At 37.1% G+C, this 18543-nt stretch overlaps 1 protein-coding gene across 1 annotated transcript; it reads left to right on the forward strand.

Annotated features, from left to right (window-relative positions):
* The first annotated feature begins 3427 nt into the window (after positions 1 to 3427).
* On the forward strand, positions 3428 to 15786 carry Dpy30 (dpy-30 histone methyltransferase complex regulatory subunit). The gene is made up of 5 exons (XM_005322473.4): positions 3428 to 3584; positions 3823 to 3894; positions 3987 to 4034; positions 11602 to 11744; positions 15440 to 15786. Exons 2-5 carry the CDS (start codon positions 3859 to 3861, stop codon positions 15510 to 15512), a joined length of 300 nt encoding a protein of 99 aa, XP_005322530.1. The 5' UTR covers positions 3428 to 3584; positions 3823 to 3858; the 3' UTR covers positions 15513 to 15786.
* The last annotated feature ends 2757 nt before the right edge of the window (positions 15787 to 18543 follow it).

Genomic DNA, 18543 nt, shown 5'->3' on the forward strand with positions numbered 1-18543 from the left:
TTTATTTGTTCTAATTAGTTGAGATCAAAATTAAATTGTGTTTAATCATTAAAAAATTAAGATAAAATGAGGTTCATAGTAGAAGATGTTGGAAGCAGATATCTCACTACTGAGAAAAGTGTGGTACCATAAGTCCACATAAGACTTACATGTCATTCTTATTCTTTTAATTTACCCCTCTCTAGACAATACACATTGCTGCAAATTTCTGTTATAATCATGGTTCCCAAAGTCATCCTCTCTAGATTCTTCATATTGAAATTCAGTTATCAGTAGTATTTTCAGTCAACTTTATACTTTCTAATATAATCATAATTATTTTATACAATTACATAGTTTCTGACTTTTTTTCCTTTTTCTTCTTCCTTTTTTAAAATTTATTTTTTTAGGTGTAGATGAACACAACACAATGCCTTTATTTTTATGTGGTGCAGAAGATCGAACCCGGATCCCACCTGTGGTAGGTGAGTACTCTACCGCTGAGCCACAATCCCAGCCCCTTCTTCTTCTTTTTTTTTTCCTTTTTTGGTACCAGTGATTGAATCCAGGGGTACTTGACCATTGAACCACACCACATTCCCATCCCTTTTTAATATTTTATTTAGAACAAGGTTTCGATGAGTTGCTTAGTGCCTTGCTAATTACTGAAGTTGGCTTTGAGCTTGAGATCCTCTTTCCTTACCCTCTTGAATTGCTGGGATACAGCATTTACCAACGCAGCCAGTTTCTACCTGACATTTAAAAAAAATTCCTTTCTCTGTTGCTCTGGCTTGCCATCTGAATTTTTTTATTTACTTATTTTTTTCCTTCCTGTTTTGATGTTGTGTTCTCCAGGTTGACCTTGTACTCCTGGGCTCAAACAATCCTCCTGACTCAGCCTCCCCAGTACTTTGGACAAACTGGTGTGTACCATCATGCCTGCCTTTTAACTTTAAATGTAAAAACTTTTGTGAAGCTTTTTTTTTTTTTTTTGTAGACCACTAATTCATATCTTAGATTGAGAGAAATCTGCTTGATAATTATTCTGCATTGCTCCCTTCAGTAAACATTTTTATATTCTGGGTTTTTTTTTTTTTTTTTTGCTTCAGTAGTGTCAGTGTATAAATATTAAATTTTAATATAGCAACTCAAGTTATATTATATTAAATTTTATATATAGCAACTCAACACCACATATTTTTTTTAAAGAGAGAGAGAAAAATTTTAATATTTATTTTTTAGTTTTCGGGGGACACAACACCTTTGTTTATATGTGGTGTTGAGGATCCAACCCAGGCTGCACGCATGCCAGGCGAGCGTGCTACCACTTGAGCCACATCCCCAGCCCTAACACATATTTTTTAAAATATATTTTTAGTTGTAGATGGATACAATACCTTTATTTATTTATTTATTTTTATGTGGTGCTGAGGACTAAACTCAGTGCCTCACACATACTTGGTGAGCACTCTACCACTGAGCCCCAGCTCCAGCCAAGTTAACACATATTATTCAACTATGATGCAGCAGGCCCCACATGAAGGACAAGGATTTCTAAGACATGGTCCCTGCCCTGAACAAACTTGTAGTCTAGTTTCCAACTTTTCACTGTCAGTACTTGGAAAATGTAGATTAGTAGTTTTCAGTTGCTTCCTAAAATTTGGAAATGTTTATAAAATACCTACTACTTGTGGGGAAGTGTATGGATGTATAGTATGAAATGCACAAAACTCTTCTCTCAAGTTTTCTCAACCACTTTTAAGTGGTACTTGAAAGGAAAGTGAGCAACTGGGAGATGGGCAAGTGAGAACTGAAAGGTGGAGACCAGACAGAGATACAGGTGAGAGTTTGTCTGAGCTGACAAATAAAGGCACATCTCTCCTTAGTTGGAGAGAAACAATACAAGTTTGAGTTCTGGGACTTTTATGGGGCAGGCTCAGGGATTAGAGCCCTGTGGGTCCTAAAGTGGGCGGTTAAGGGTGGGGTTGGTATGAGGGAGTGGTGAGCCTTTCTCAGAAAGGCTCTTGGGCGAGAAAGCAAAATTTTTCTTAAAATGGTGGCTGTCACTTAAGATGGCTGTCCAGATGCTAAGCAAGGTCCTTAGAATACTAGTTTTTATTTCTCACTCCAGAAAAAGCATTTACTCTTTATTAGAGTTAATATATGTACTAATTAATTTATCCTACACGTGTGCATCCACATCTTTGCACCAATCTTTTTTTCTAAACATTATTTTTTAGTTGTAGATGGACACAATGTCTCGTTTTATTTATTTATATATTTTTTGTGTGGTGCTGAGGAGCAAACCCAGTGCCTCATGCATGTGAGGTAAGCGCTCAACCACTGTGCCACAACCCCAGCCCTGAAAATCTTATTTGTAAAATCCTCACAGAGCCATCACCAATCACAATAGTAATTATTGTAAGGTCAGGCATGGTTCTTTGGCGGCTGGGGGTTGCTTGGTGCTTTGTTCCTCAGCCACCTCCACCTAACAATCATCAAATATATAGTATAAAACTTAATCTACCCACAAGTCTAGTTCCTAAAAAAATTCTATTTACTTCAGATCTTTATCCATGTAGTATTTAGCAAAATTAAGTTATAGTCTACTTTTAAAAATACTTAAGCTGGGCAGTGTTGTATGCCTGTAATCCCAGTGGCTCAGGAGGTTGAGGCAGGAGGAAAGAGAGTTCAAAGTCAGCCTCAGCAATTTAAGCCAGGCCCTAAGTAACTCAGTGAGACCCTCTCTCTAAATAAAATATAAAAAGAGGGCTGGGAATGTAGCCTCACAAAGTTGCTGAGGCTGGCTTTGAACTCGCAGCCTCGTGACTCATCCTCCGGAGCCGCTGCTGGGATTCCTGTCATGCATCACCTTGCCGAGCAGGCGTCGTGCTAATCTCGATACAAATGTAAGATAGCATTAGCAACTCATCTCCACAATTTATGGGCCTTCATGAAAACTGGCTTCGAAAAGCCTAAACGTTGCTTCTTCCCCTGCCTTTGGTTTTTAAAGTAAACCACTGACAATATGTGGTGGATCATTCAGCGTGTGTCTTTTTTTTTTTTTTTCCAGTACGGGGAATTGAATCCAGGGGTGCTTTACCACTGAGCTACATTCCAGTCCTTTTTATTTAGAGACTGGGTCTGGCTAAGTTGCCAAGGCTGGTCCAGACCTTGAGATGGCCCAGACCTTGCGACCCTTCTGCTTCAGCCTGCCGAGCCCCGCGGGTAACCGGCGTGCGACACCGCGCCCCCCGGGGCCTGGGATCTTATAGGAAGAAGCAGAGTAAGTGATTTCGGTTCCTCCAGGACAGACGATTTCAGGCAGAACCAAAGACCCCTGGGGAACTGGGCAAGTCACTTGGTCGCCTGGCGTTCGCAGGTTGACTCACTCTTGCAGTCCCAGAGGACAGATCGCGGGCCGCACCTCTGCAGACAACTAACACCCTCAGAGCCGGCGGGTCCCGGTGCCTCCCGGCCCAAGCCCGCCGGGAAGCTCTGCGCAGGCGCAGTCGTGCGACATTCGTCACTTACGGCCGGAGCGGTTCGTGCTGGGAGTTGGTGGCGCCGTGCAGACCTTTTAGGAACCAACAGCTTGGGCGCGGGTAATTAGCTCTCTTTCGTCCCTTGCCCACTTTTTCCAAGTACCTGGGACTGCTTCGGATCATCTTGACCTGATGCGGGCGTCCAGTCGTGGACTGTCCCATCCTGCTCCTCTTCTGCTGCGGGCGTTCGCGCGCCCAGGTGGGGGTGAGGGGCGGGGTCGCCGACTGGGCTGGACTCCATCCTGGCGTTTTCGTGTTGAAGTTTCCCGGGTAACTCGTGCTCTTCTCGTTTTCCAAGGCTGATATCCCGGGACTGTGGTTTGCAGGGTCCACCATGGAGCCAGAGCAGATGCTGGAAGGACAGACGCAGGTACCGGAGGCGCTGGATTCGGGTGGCGGTGTGCCAGGGAGGCAGCGGGAAACGGCGGCTGATGTCTCTGTGACCTGTGTTTTGTTTTCTAGGTTGCAGAAAACCCTCACTCGGAGTACGGTCTGACCGACAATGTTGAGGTAACTCTCCCAGTTCCTTGTCGCATCTTTGCGTCTCCTGCGAGCTGGTGGAAACTTGGGATCCGTTTTTACTAGGTTACTTTGCACAAGTGAAAACTTTACTGTCTTTAACTCAATAGTATCAAATTACAGGTAGTTTGTTTTTAACAGTGGTGCTAATACTTTTCTTAAATATAGAAGGTACTCCGTTAATGGAGTATAAATACTGGAACCACAGAACCAGGGCTGGGTGGCATTGGTTAAGAAAATACAATTTTGTTGGGTGCGGTGGCGCCCGTCTGAGATTCTAGCGATTCAGTAGGTTTAGAAAGGAGGAATCAGGCCAGCCTCAGCAATTAAGGGAGACCCTCAGCAGCTTAACACAACTCTGTCTCCAAAAAAAAAATGAAGGGCATAACTATGATATTCTAATATTATGTCCCAGACCACCAGACCTTGGGAAAATGAGAGAAAAAAAAAAAAAGTCGAGTGTTTGGTATTTTATTTAGTGGTTAGTTTTCTGCTGCTTTAATTTTAAAGTGCCCTTTCGTTTACGAATTAAAGGGGATAGTAAAATAGTAATTATGTTTTTGTAAGTTTTTCCTTGGTTAAAAGAGGATAACAACCCTATGTTCAGCTTTTCATTCATCACATTTTAAAATTAATTTTTTGTTTTTTGAGTTAATACCAACTTGAATACATTATTATATTCAAACCTCTCTATTGATTTACAGTATGTGAGTTCACAAAGCATATATTATAGATACAGATAACTATCAAGTCCCCTTGTTTCCTTTAAAATTGAATTAAACAAAATTAAACTGTGCATCTCATGCACCATTTGCACTCCAGTGTTCAGAATGTCTCTTGGCAGCACTGGTTGGTAGTTTTGCTCCCAAAATTTCATGTATTCAAAATAACAGATCACTTGAAACTCCATGCAGTGATTCTTCCATTTTAGAGATTTAGTCCATGGTTGTTGAGCCACTCCATTGCTGTGGGCCCTGGGTGAGGCAGAACATCATGGTGGAGGGGCATGATGAAGGAAGGCTGCTCAGCTCATGGTATCTGGAAAGCAGAGGTACTAGGAATTGAACTTAGGGGCGCTTAACCACTGAGTTACATCCCCAGCCCTATTTTATGTTTTATTTGGAGATAGGGCCTCGATAAGTTGCTGAGGCTGGCTTTGAACTTGCCATCATCCTGCTTTAGCCTCCTGAGCCACTATGATTACAGGTGTGTGCCACTGTGCCGGTAGAGCATATATTTTGATTTCTAATTTATACTTATTTTTTTTGTGATATCTGCGAGTCTGGAAACTACTGTTCTACATCTGCCACTGCTGTTGCTCCTTTTAAGATTGTATTTTATTTCCTTTATTGGCTTATTGTAATTTTAGATTATTTTTAAGTGATTATTTTAGGGTTGTATAGCATGTAAATTTACTTGAAATAGTAGTATATCTTTTAAGTATATGAATCTTTTTTTCTCCCTGGTGCTGGGGAGTGAAATCAAGGACTGGTGCATATTAGGCAAATCTTGTAAAATTGAGTTATATCCTCAGCTCAGTATATGAATCTTATAATATTTTTCAATTTTTTAAAATCTGTCTTTGCCTTTGTGTTATTGTCATGTATTTCATTTCATTCATTATGAGCTGTGTGTTGATGATTTTCATTTTTTCCTTAAAAAGTTGATTATCTTTTAAAATATATAAACAAAAAAATAATTTTTTTCTTTTTTTTTGGGGGGGTACCAGGGATTGAACTCAGGGGCACTTAACCACTAAGCCACATCCCCAGCCCTGTTCTTTATTTTATTTAGAGTCAGGGTCTCACTGAGTTGCTTAGCACTTTGCTTTTGCTGAGGCTGCTTTGAACTCGAGATCCTCCTGCCTCAGCCTCCCCAGCTGCTGGGATTACAGGCATGTACCATTGTGCCCAGCAAGAAAAATAATCTCTTATTTTTATTTTAGCAGTACTGGGTATTGAACCCAAGGACGTTCTACCACTGAGCTACATCCCTAGCCACTTATTTTATTTTATATATATATTTATTTAGATACCAGGGATTGAACCCAGGGGCACTTAAGTACTGAGCCACATCCCCAGTTCTTTTTATTTTTTGAGATAAGATCTTGCCAAGTTGCTCAGGCCCTTACCAAGTGGCTGAGGCTAGACTCAAACTTGTTATCCTCCTTCCTCAGCCTCCTGAGTTGCTAGGTTTATAGGCATATTTCACCATGCCTGGCTTTATTTATTATTTTGAGAAGAGTCTTCCTTAGTTGCCCAGACTGGCTTCAAACTTAAAATACTCCTTCCTTAGCCTCCCAAGTAGATAGAATTACAATGCATATGTGCCAATATGCCCTTTAAAAAAGATGATTTTATATTTACTCACATGTTGTCCATTTCTGGGGCTCTTCATTCTTTTGTATGGATCTAGTTTTCCATCTGGTGTTATTTTCTTTCTGCTTGAAGGGTTTCACCATTTCTTATACTGCAGGTTTGCAGGTAAGGAATTCTTTGAGCTTCTGAATGTCTGAAAAAAATCATTGTTTTGCCTTTTTTTGGGGGAAGATGTTTTTGCTGAATGTAAATATGCTTCACTGTCTCCTGGTGGACATTGTTTCAGATGAGAAGTCTGCCATTATTCCTGTCTTTGCTTCTCAATATATAATATGTCTTTTCTTGTGCTGTTTTTTAAGATTTTTATCAGTTTTTTTTAAAGCATTCTTTTTTTTTTAAACCTTTATTTATTTATTTTTATGTGGTGCTGAGGATCGAACCCAGTACCTCATATGTGCTAGGCAAGCACTCTGCCACTGACCCTCAGGCCCTTCATCACAGTTTTTTAAAATTTATTTTTTATTTTTTAAAATATTTGAAACCAAGGGTAATAATTACTTAACTATGTCTCGAGCCCCTTTTCAAAAATTTTAATTTTGAGATGGGATCTCACCAAGTTGCTAAATTGCTAAGGCTGGCTTTGAGCTTGTGATTTTCCTTCTTTAGCTTCCCTGAGCTGCTGGGATTACAGGTGTGCACCATGGTGCCTGACTTTTTATCCCAATTTTTAAGTGAGCTTATTTGGATATTTGTAATGTGTATTGATCTTTCTTTTTTTAAAAAAATTTGTAGTGCTGGGGATTTAACCCAGGGCTGGGTCCATGCTAAGCGCTTGCTCTACTAGCATTGAGCTCTATTCCCAGCCCCCCCCAGCCTTTTTTTTAAATATGTCTTCTGCTTAGGATTCATTGAGCTTCTTGGATCTGAGGGTTTACAGTTTTGATCAACTTTTGAAAAATTTCAGCCTTTATTTCTTCAAATATTTGGTTAGATTAATTTACAACTACTTTTGTCTATCTTGAATATACTCATGCTTTCTTCTATTGTGAACTCTGTAGTGGTCTTGCTTCTTTTATCATCTTTGTCATTTTTAGGTTTCTTTCTATGGGTTGTGTTGTAAGTGAGCTTTTCCATCAACAAACCAAACACATTGGTGTCTTTCCACAATGTCAGAACTTATATAATAACAATAAATTTATAGGGAACATCGCTTTCATCATTGGTAGTTCACTGAATACTTTTGGGTCACCTGGTAGTCATAAGCTGGACAATCACAGGATCTTTAATTCCAGTCTTAATTTGTAATATCTGTAACACTCAAGTTATATATACGTCACACTTTGCCTAATTATATATATGTTATAAAAAGCCTAAGAAAGAATTAAGGCAGCTACAGGGGTATAGAACGCCAAACTGAGAGCAAATGCAGAAAACAAATACAAATGCAGTCTCTGTAGGTAGTTAGGGGAGATTAAAAACCAGACTAAGAACTTGTTCAGGGCACAGAGCTGTCAAGGTGCAGGAACTTATTCTAGGCCAAGGTCTGGTCAGACTGCAGTTTCAGAGTGTCAGCTTGGAGTAGGGCTATGAACAGATATCACAGGCAGGAAAAACCTCACTCTGCCCAAGCCTGAGGACAGAGATTCACAAGTTTGTTGCTGTGGTGATTTTCCTAGCCAGGTCTCCTGCTGAGTGATCAGGAGACAGCATCAAGGTACCATGGTGCCCATTCTCAGGGTGCTTTTCCTTTTATGGACAAGTGAGAGGCTTGCTTCATCTTTTGGTTTGGTGTGTTCGATAAGCACATGGGCCTGTTTTTTCCCATATGAGTTGCTATGTCCATGCATCCATGTGCTTCTGATTAATTTCATAAGTCCAATGGTGGCCATATTTAGTACCATGATTAGTTTGTGTCTTATTTTGTTGTGCCAGGCAGAGATGGTTGTTTACTTATACAAACAAGGTATAGAGTCATTCCACCTCAGCATTAAACTCAAGATGGAGTTGCTTATGGCAAACTACTGCTTTTACAAAATGGAGTTAAACAGCTTGAGAAGTGCTGTTCAATACACCATGGAATAACTCTGAGCAGAACACTGCCTGCTCTTCACAGGTTGATTTTTCTCTTTAGTATGACATTATTTTTCTTCTTTGCCTGACTAGCAATCTCTTACAGGATGCTGGGCATTGTGAATTTTACCTTGTATGGTATTGGATATTTTTCCTTTTCTTCAAACATTGTTGAATTTTGTTCTAAGATAGTTACTTAGAAACAATTTGATCCTTTTAAGGCTTTCTTTAAGTGGGCCTAGACCAACCTTTAGTTTAGGCCTAATTTCTTCCTCTTGAGTATTGTGTCAGATGTTCCATGTATTTTGAGGTTTTCCTACTTTGGGTCAGGGGAGCACAAACTTCCCCAGCTTTGTATGAACTCCGCCATTGAGGGCCTCCTGTGAGGTTATATTCACCTGAAGACAGAAAGGCAATCTCTTTAGTGTCTTTCTGTTCAATTCTCTCTCCATGTAACATTATCCTTTCTAGTACTCTGCCTTGCAAATTCTAGTTATCTTCCCAGCTCAGGAGACTACTGGCCTCTGCTCAAGGGCTGTCTTCTATGCAGTGTTCTATAAGTTCTCAACGCATGAAACAGTAAACTAGAGTAATCATATTAATCATAGGTTTCAGCTCCTCTGTATGTGTATGCATTTTTATTCAGGTTAATGAAAAGATTTTAACTTAGGTAAAATTAAACATAGCCATTGGTAGTACATATTCAGTAAAAGAATGAAATAATGAGAGTATTTTGTTAAGGAAGTTATTATAGGACTTATGGTGATTGCTTAGGCATTGCTGTTTCTTATTGGAGGCACTGTAATATTCATATAGTTGACTAGTTTTATGACTAGTTTTTCTTTTTCTTTTTTTAATTTTGATGCTGGGGATTGAACCCAGGGCCTCTATCAGGCTAGACAAGTGCTCTATCACCAGGTACCACCCTTCAGCCTGCTGACTAGTTTTATTTTATTTATTCACAAGTACTATGACAGAAAGTTAGGATTGCTTACAGAAAATATATTCTGAGCCAGGCTGGTGACACAGGCCTGTAATTCCAGAGACTCCAGGGGGCTGAGGCAGGAGGATCCCAAGTTCAAAGCTAGCCATAGCAACTTAGGCAGGATCTCAATATAATAAAGAGAACTGGAGATACAGCTCAGTGGTAAAGTGCCTCTGGGGGTTAAATCTCCAGTACTAAAAACACCAAACCCCTACATTCTGAAGTGTTGAGGATTGCCTCATTTTCTTTATTGTGATCATTTGAACATGGTGGATTTTGATCTAGGATAGATCCACATAGGTGGATTTTGAATGAAAACTCATTCAACTAGCTGGGTGTGGTAAGGCACACCTCTAATCCCAGTGATTCATGAGATTGAGGCATGAAGATTCCCAAATTTGAGACTATCCTTGACAAATTAGAGACTTTTGTCTTGAAATAAAAAATAAAAAAGGCTGGCGATGTAGCTTGGTGGTAAAGTACCAAACTGGGTTTAATCCCCAGTACTGCCCCCTAAATCCCTCATTTCACTGTGATAATTTTAGTTTTCTGAAATATCAAGTTGTATAATATTTTCTGCAATGGAAAGGTAAATTTTACAAGGACTTAATTAGAATTTCAGAAATGATGATGTGCTACAGTTATTATCTGTTGAAATTTACTGATGAACAATACACTTCCCCATCCATGACTAAATAAATAGGTATTTTATATATTAAATAGACTTTATAGAAAATTATTTTTAATAAGTTCCAAAATTATATTGAAAATCAGGAGAAATTGATAGTTATGAGAAATGTCTTTGGAACCAGTGCCATGGTGTGTACCTGTAATCCCAGCAACTCAAGAAGCTGAGGTAGGAGGTTCATGGGTTCAGAGTCAGCCCTAGCAATTTAGGGAGGCCCTAAGCAACTTAGCAAGACCCTGTCTCAAAACATAAAAAGGGAGCTGGGGTTGTGGCTCAGTGGTAGAGCGCTCGGCTGCCACATACGAGGCCCTGGGTTCTATCCTCAGCACCACATTAAAAAAAAAAGGTATTTACAACTAAAAAAAGAAGAAAAAAAAAAAAAACCATAAAAAGGGCTAGGGATGTGGCTCAGTGGCTAAGCACCCCCCGGGGTTCAATCCCCTGTACCAAAAAAAGATAAGAAATGTCTTTGGAAACCATGGTGTATATGTTGTAGATAAAGTGATTCAAATTAAAAAAAAAAAAAAAAATATATATATATATATATATATATATATATATATGTACATACAGATATATAGTGAAGACACAGATGTTAACTGTACCCTTTAATGTAGTTCAGTGGTAGAATGCCCCTGGGTTCAATTCCCAGTATGAAAAAATAAAAATAAAAAACTAGATTTCCAAAGAAAGAAAAATTTTTTAATAAGTTACTTTTTAATGTTTTTTATATCAGGAAAATCAATGTGAAAACTCCAATTTGAGTTGTTAAGTAGGAACTATGAGTTTCTCAAATTTCAGTCATATAGTAAAGATCATATTAATGATCTTTACTATAAATAATTTCCCTCATTTTTGGGGTGTTAAATACTTATTGTTTTTCTTCAATTTCTTCTTTTAAAAAATTGGTGTGTGTGTGTTTTAAAGAAACAAATGGAAAAGCTGGTTGTGATAGAGGGGAGCCATGAAAATGAAAACAATGAATACAAAACAATGGTAATGAATTTTAAGTAGATTCCATTTACAGTGTAAGCCTGTGAGTCTGCAGTTTGTTTTCTCTGTCAAAAAGGGAGTTTAGCAAGTTCTGCAGAAGTGCTAAAGACATATTAGCACTATACTGAGACTTTGTCTTTGATATAATCTGTGATGAAAGAATTAAAACAGGACTGGCTTTCTTGCTATGATTCAGTGTTGCTTCATGTCCAATGTTATGGAATAGGGTAAGAAGGAATTCTCATGGAATGCAAAAAAAGGGCACCTAAAAAGGCAAAAGGAAAAGGGAGAAAGTAGAACCTGAAGATTATGAGATAATAAGTTATCTTCAGAGGGAAAGAGCTGTATGAGATTTAGAGTAGGGTCTGAATCTCTGTTGTGAGGTTTGCAGTCTAGTGATAGTTTTGCCTTTCCTATTGTGTCATATTTCCATTAGTTTTTGTTTCATGTTAAAAATAATGTCATTATTTGGCATATTCATGCATTGATTTTTGAATTCACTAGAGGATAGTAGAAAACGAGAAGATGAATGCAGAAAAGTCATCAAAACAGAAGGTGGATTTACAGTCTTTGCCAACTCGTGCCTACCTGGATCAGACGGTTGTGCCTATCTTATTACAGGGACTTGCTGTGCTTGCAAAGGAAAGGTAAGATTATAGCATTTGCAATTGGAAAGAAAGAGAGAGACACTTCCCTAATTGAAATCTTATTAGTCATGTATGATGGTTTTTTACTATAATATTTTATAATTTATGGCTATTAACCTTTTTTTTTAAAGAAGTTGGTCATAAAGAATTAAAGAAAGTAACACACATAAAGAAGTCAGCCATAAATTCATAATGCAGGCATTTTCTTTCTTTCATTTTTTTGAGAAAGAGAAAAAAAAAAGTTTTATTGTTTTGCTAGCAAATAAGAAACACGGGGGACTCCTGTCCCAGAGGCTGTGATTTTCCCCATCGCGGCATTTTCATTAGTCTTAGATTATTTGAATATTTGTAAAGGTTTGTAATCATGGTGTGTGTGTAATTTTGTATGTTCTTTTATTTGACATAATTGTTTCCCATCTCCATAGTCTTCATTATTATAGTTATTTATTTATTTATTTATTGGTACTGGAGATTAAACCTGGGGTGCTCTACCATGGAGCTATAATTTCCCCACCCCTTTTAAAAAAACTTGAAATGGGGTCTCACTAAGTTGCGCAGATTGGCCCTGAAGTTGTGTTCCTCCTTTCTTAGCCTCCTGAATGGAATCCCTGGGATTATAGGCTTGGGAGTTTCATAATTATAATTTAAATTATAATATCATAATTAATTTTGCTATTTTCCCCACTGTTGAACATTGAGATCCAATTTTCCTTTGGTATTATAGGTTTCCAAAAAGTTATATCTGTTTTCATGCCTCTTTTGCCTCTGTTTAGTTGTTTTATTATGATGAATTCTGAAGAGCTGGTTTACTTGTTCAAAGGACATGATTTTTTATAGTGCTCAAAATATAATATCATATTTGTCCAAAGGTTTGTTCTTAAAAATTTTTAGCTTACATTTCTTTATTAATATGATTACAATTATTTCTCATTCCCCAGGAATTCTCACCTAAAATATTTTTGTGTGAACAAATACAATTAAAAAAATTTATTTTGTAAATTAGATTAGTCAACATTGATTAGATACATATTATGTTTTATTCAAAGAATAGTGATAACCATTGTAGCCATAATTTGATAAAGAACTTGACTGGAAGTATGTCTCATAGATTATTGACTAAGAATAATTATATTAATTTATATAAAAATTATGTGGAGGTCGATGGTAGAACACTTGCTTAGCATAGACGAAGACCTGGTTCAGTTCCCAGCATCTAATAAATAAATAAATAAATAAATAAACAAACGTTAAATGCTTGCTTTTGATTATTAGTATATTTATAAATAAGAGTTATTTGTAACAGTGACATATACAGATTCTGCTACCTATAATTAATATGTGGGCAGCAACTCTGCTGGCACATGCCTGTAATTCTAGCTATTCAGGAGGCTGAGAGTTTAAGGCCAACTTGGGCAATTTTGCAAGTTCCTGTCTCACAATTCAAAAAAGGGCTGGGCATGTACTCCAGTGATAGAGTATGTGCTTAAAATACAAAAGCATCCTTTATACTTATTTTTTGGTTCTTCTTAAAGAAAGTTAAGATGTTAGACATTCTAAATATTACGTTAAGTGCTAGGAGAAAAAGTATGAAAAGTTTTAAAAGTAATACAGGGTTTTTTAAAAAAAATTGTTTTGTAGTTATAAATGGACAGAAAGCCTCTATTTTATTTATTTTTATATGGTGCTGAGGATCGAACCCAGTGTCTCACACATGCTACGCAATCGCTCTGCCATTGAGCTACAGCCCCAGCCTAATACAGTGTTTTTAAGTAAAGAGTTCTGGAAAAACAAACTAATCATAAACATATGAAAATTTTTGTCTATATGTAGGCAGCAGAAAAGGCTAAAATGTAAAGGGATTTTTTTGGGAAATATTTTTAGTTGTAGATGGACATAATACCTTTATTGTATTCATTAATTTTTTATGTGGTGCTGAAGATTGAACCTAGTGATTCACATATGGTAGGCAAGTGCTCTATCACCGAGATACACCCTCAGCTTGAATTATTATTATTATTTTGGTACAGGGGTTTGAACCCAAGGGTGCTTAACCATTGAGTCACATCTCCCATTCTTTTTTTAAACTTATTATTTATTTATTTAGGTACTGGGGATTGAACTTAGGGGGACACTCAACCACTGAGCCACATCCCGAGCCCTATTTTATTTTATTTAGAGACAGGGTCTCACTGAGCTGCTTAGTGTCTTGCCATTGCTGAGGCTTCATCCTCCTGCCTCAGCCTCCTTAGCTGCTGAGATTACAGTCATGCGCTTCTGAGCCTGGCCAGTTCTTTTTTTATTTTTTATTTCGAGACAGAGTCTCACCAAATTGCTTTGGGCCTTACTAAGTTGCTGAGGCTGGCCTCCAACTTGTGATCCTCTTGCCTCAGCCGCTTGAGTTGCTGGAAATATTGGCATATTGCCTGGTTGAGGGAAATGTTTAGAGATCATTGTAAATCAGTTTTCAATGTAACTTTTCATAGTAGAGTTTAAAACATATTCCTCAAATTTTCATCTTTGGACTTGTTTTCTCAGCAATAGTAACTTATACAAAAGTGATAAGTATAAAATAATACCTCTTAATTTGTTTATACCTTTATACCTGTATTTATTTATTTAATTTTATGTGGTGCTGAGAATCTAACCCAGGGCCTTGCACATGCTAGGTGAGTGCTCTACTGCTGAGCCACAACCCCAGCCCCAAATAGCTCTTAATTTTTTTTTAAACTCTTTTTTAAAATTTTATTTAGTTGTAGATGAACACACAGTATCTTTATTTATTTTTATATAGTGCTGGGGATTGAACCAGTGCTTCACACGTGCAAGGCAAGCACTTTACCACTGCGCTACAGCCTCAGCCCCCAAATACCTTTTAATTTAAAAAATATGTTCGACTTCTCAGATGTAATGTTTGGTTGGTTGCAGTATTAAAATTATTAATTCAAATTGTTTGAAGAAAGATGTGTTTTTTTGGTAGTAGGGTTTTGAACTCAGGGATGTTCTACATCCACATCCCCTTCCATTTTTAAATTTTGAGATAGGATCTTGCTTAGTTGTCAAGTTTGTCCACAAACTTGTGATTTTCCTGGCTCCCATATAGCTGGGATTAAGAATGTGAGCCACAGTGTCAGTGGAAATGTTTTCTTTTCTTTTTTTCTTTTTTTTTTTAAAGAAACATTACAGAATTTACTTGTTCAGAAGTGTTGATTCCTTTGATCCGTCACTTAAGGAGTAGATCCGGATGTTTTAGTAAGGTTACAGCTATTGTCCTAAGTTGTTTTCTTTTGTTGAAGGTTAGTACTTACTCAGAAAGTTGTATATATCATAGGTAAAGCTTGATGAATTTTCACAAACTAAACATACGTATGTAATGGGCACTCAGATGAAAAAGCTGAGTGTTGGCCAGTAGTCCACTCATCTCCCTTGCGATGCCTGCAAATCATTCTAATTGGGATAATTATAATTCCATTGTTAGTACATTTTCAAAACTGTGTTTTCAAATTGAGTTCATAACAAGTTTTTAGTCATAACAATTTTTCATTCTTTTAAAATTATACCATTGGCTAGTTTGCTTACTACAAATGGGCTTTGTAAAATGAAACTTAAGATGATTTTTTTTCTTTAAGGAACAGAATGTTTAAATTAACACATCTAGAAAATATATTTCTAAACTTTGGATTTCTTTTCCCTTACAGACCACCAAATCCCATTGAATTTCTAGCATCCTATCTTTTAAAAAACAAGGCACAATTTGAAGATCGAAACTGACTTATTGGGAAGAACAGAAAAATATGGTTGCTACTGTAGATTTTACATGATTAAGAGGCAGCTTTAATTGCCATGATTTTTCCCTTTTTTTGGAAGTATAAGAATCTTCAGGACAACAGAATTTATTTCGGAGTTATGGAAGAGAACATATTTCCCTTATTTTGATTTAATCACCATACTTATTTAATGAGTGTCTTCTGTGCAATCTTTTCTCAGATTGTCTTTAACTTTGTTTGAAAAATGACCTTCAAAATAAACTGTCATAATGCCATTATTTTACAGTAGTTTTTGTTTTTATGACAAACATTTTACTTGTATACTTGGTTTTCATGAATTATTTTCCGTGTCTTCAGATGTTACAGAGTGTTACAAAAGAGTGAAAATACAGCAGAATGAAGTATAATATAAAAAATGCAGCCAGTTTTTCTCAATATTGCTAGGGACCCTTCTGAGGGTAGGATGTGGGTCTCTTCAATAGCTAACGAACATTACAGATGATTTTAATGTACAATAATGTTGGAGTATTGATAAAAAGCATTATTTCAGTGCTTTAGAGATGATATAGATATTCTTTATTGCAGTCTTACTATGTGTGAGGCATAGTACTATTTTACTTAAATTATTTCTAAAATAGCAACTCTGCAAAGTAGATATTATTATTCCCATTTTGCAGATGAGGAAACAGACTTGGAGGGGTTAAATGATTTGCTCAAGAGAACGTTACTGGTAAGTGCTTGAATGGGAATTCAACCCAGTCCAACCAGTGTGTTGCTGATAGCTAAATGAGAAGTACTTGTGCTACTTCATATCATTTTCTCTGTGCAAAAAAAAAAAAAAAAAAAAGCCAGTGGTGCCCCCCCCATTCCTGTGAAGAAATTGAGATAGTTCAGTAGCTGAGATAATTGTCTGAAGAGAGCCAAGAAAAATATTCACTAGAGCAGTATTCTCAAATGGGAATCCTCCCAGGAGGACATTTGGTGATATCACCTGTTAATTGTCATATCTGGAGTGAGATGGGATTCATTTTGCAAGTAGTAGTTGGAGGCCAGGATTACTTCTTAACATCCTAAAAGACACAGGACAATCCATGTGCCATCCCCATTCTACCTCTCAAAATATTTTGTTCAAAGTGTCAGTAAAACCAAAGTAGGTAAACCCTGCATTGGAAGCATTCTGAAGTCTTGTGTCTCCAAGCTGAAATGTTAAGGTTCACATACATTTATATATATATATATATATATATATATATATATATACACACACATACATACATATACACATACATACATACACACACACATATATACATATATATATTTATAAACTTGTAAATATAGGTTTATAGGTTATTTATGTATTTATATGATCTATAAATATATGTGCCTTGAGAGCATGATTCAGTTGGGATAGAATATACTTGTTGAAAACTTTTTTTTTAATACCTTTTTTTACTTATTTATTTTTATGTGGTGCTGAGGATTGAACCTAGTGTCTAACACATGCTAGGCAAGCACTCTACCACTGAGCCACAACCACAGCCCCATTGATGAAAACTCTTTAAGGTGGTCTGATACATACCTCTGGTTAGGGACCACTCAGAAGGTATTATTTTAGTTTTGGAAGTGCAGGTTATATACTACTATTCCTACTGTTTCAATACTTCTAGTGCTCTATTGAATTATCTTCAAGAAAGGGGAGAAAAAAGAATCTTCAACCTATGAGGTAGATATTTAGAAAAAAATTGTACCCATTTTGTTAAAATATTTTATTGTGGCATTATTGATTTGTAAAAAGCTTTACATATTTATTGGATACAGTTTGATGTGTTTCAGAATACATATACACTAGTGAAACTATATCAAGGCTTTAAACATTTATCACCTCCTGAAGTTTGAAGTAGGTTTAATTCGGGTGTGGGGGGTTACTAAGGAATGAATCCAGAGGTGCTGTACTACTGGGCTATATCCTTAACCCTTTTTTAAATTTTATTTTGAGACACGGTCTTGCTAAATTGTCTAGTCTGGCCTCAAACTTGTGTGATTCTTCTGCCTCTGCCTTCCAAGCAGATGAGATTATAGGAGTGTGCCATTGGCCTGGATTGAAGCAGGTTTATTTGTTTTTGTCTGCTGGGGATTGACCCCAGGTCCTCATGTGTGCTAAGCACAGGTTCTACAACTGAGGTATACCCTAGCCCAGAGGTAGGTTCAACATTTTTCATGAGGTGCTGAGGATTGAACCTAGAGGTGTTCTACCAGTGAGCTATATCTCCAGCCCTCCTTATTTATTTTTTTGGTGAGAAAGAATTAGCTAAGTTGCCCTGACTGGCTTCAAACTTGTGATTCTACCTGCCTCAGCCTCTTGAGTTACTGGAATTATGGGTGTGCACCATCACACCCAGAGATTTTAATACTTCATTCTTAGATGAGGAAGCAGGTTTGTTTAACTTGCACTAAATGTAGAAGAATTTTACATTGTCCCTAGCATAGGTACTAAGGAGCATGTGAGCTGCTAGCAAAATACAGAGGAAGTAAATTTGGGATAGGGATTTAAACTCAGTTTAATACTATATTATCTCCCAGGTATTCCCAAATATTTTCTTAGGGGAAAAGTCAGTCAGCCCTATATGTGTACAATAAAAGCCCTCTTACATGGCTGGTAGATGAAAATGTGAGTCAGAGTAGGGAATCATAAGTGACACACATTGTGCACATTTTTTTTTTGAAAGTTAAAAATGCTAGTCTATTAACTTGATCATACTCTGATTTCTATAATTCCTTTGGGTTAAATTCTTTGGAATTCTGTATTATCTCACTTTACTCATATTGGGGATAGAACCCAAGAATGCTTTATCAGTGAACTACATTCCCAGCCTTTTTAAAAAAAGTTTAAGACAGTGTTTTACTGAGTTGATGACGCTGGCTTTGAATTTGTGATCTTCCTGCTTTAAAAACAACTTGTCAGTCTTTAAAAAAGCTTGCATCTTTTTTGCGGTCATTTAATTTCTGGGAATTCCAAATAGCAACAACAATTT

The sequence above is a fragment of the Ictidomys tridecemlineatus genome, chromosome 12 (genome assembly GCF_052094955.1).
Source record: "Ictidomys tridecemlineatus isolate mIctTri1 chromosome 12, mIctTri1.hap1, whole genome shotgun sequence".
Taxonomy (NCBI): domain Eukaryota; kingdom Metazoa; phylum Chordata; class Mammalia; order Rodentia; family Sciuridae; genus Ictidomys; species Ictidomys tridecemlineatus.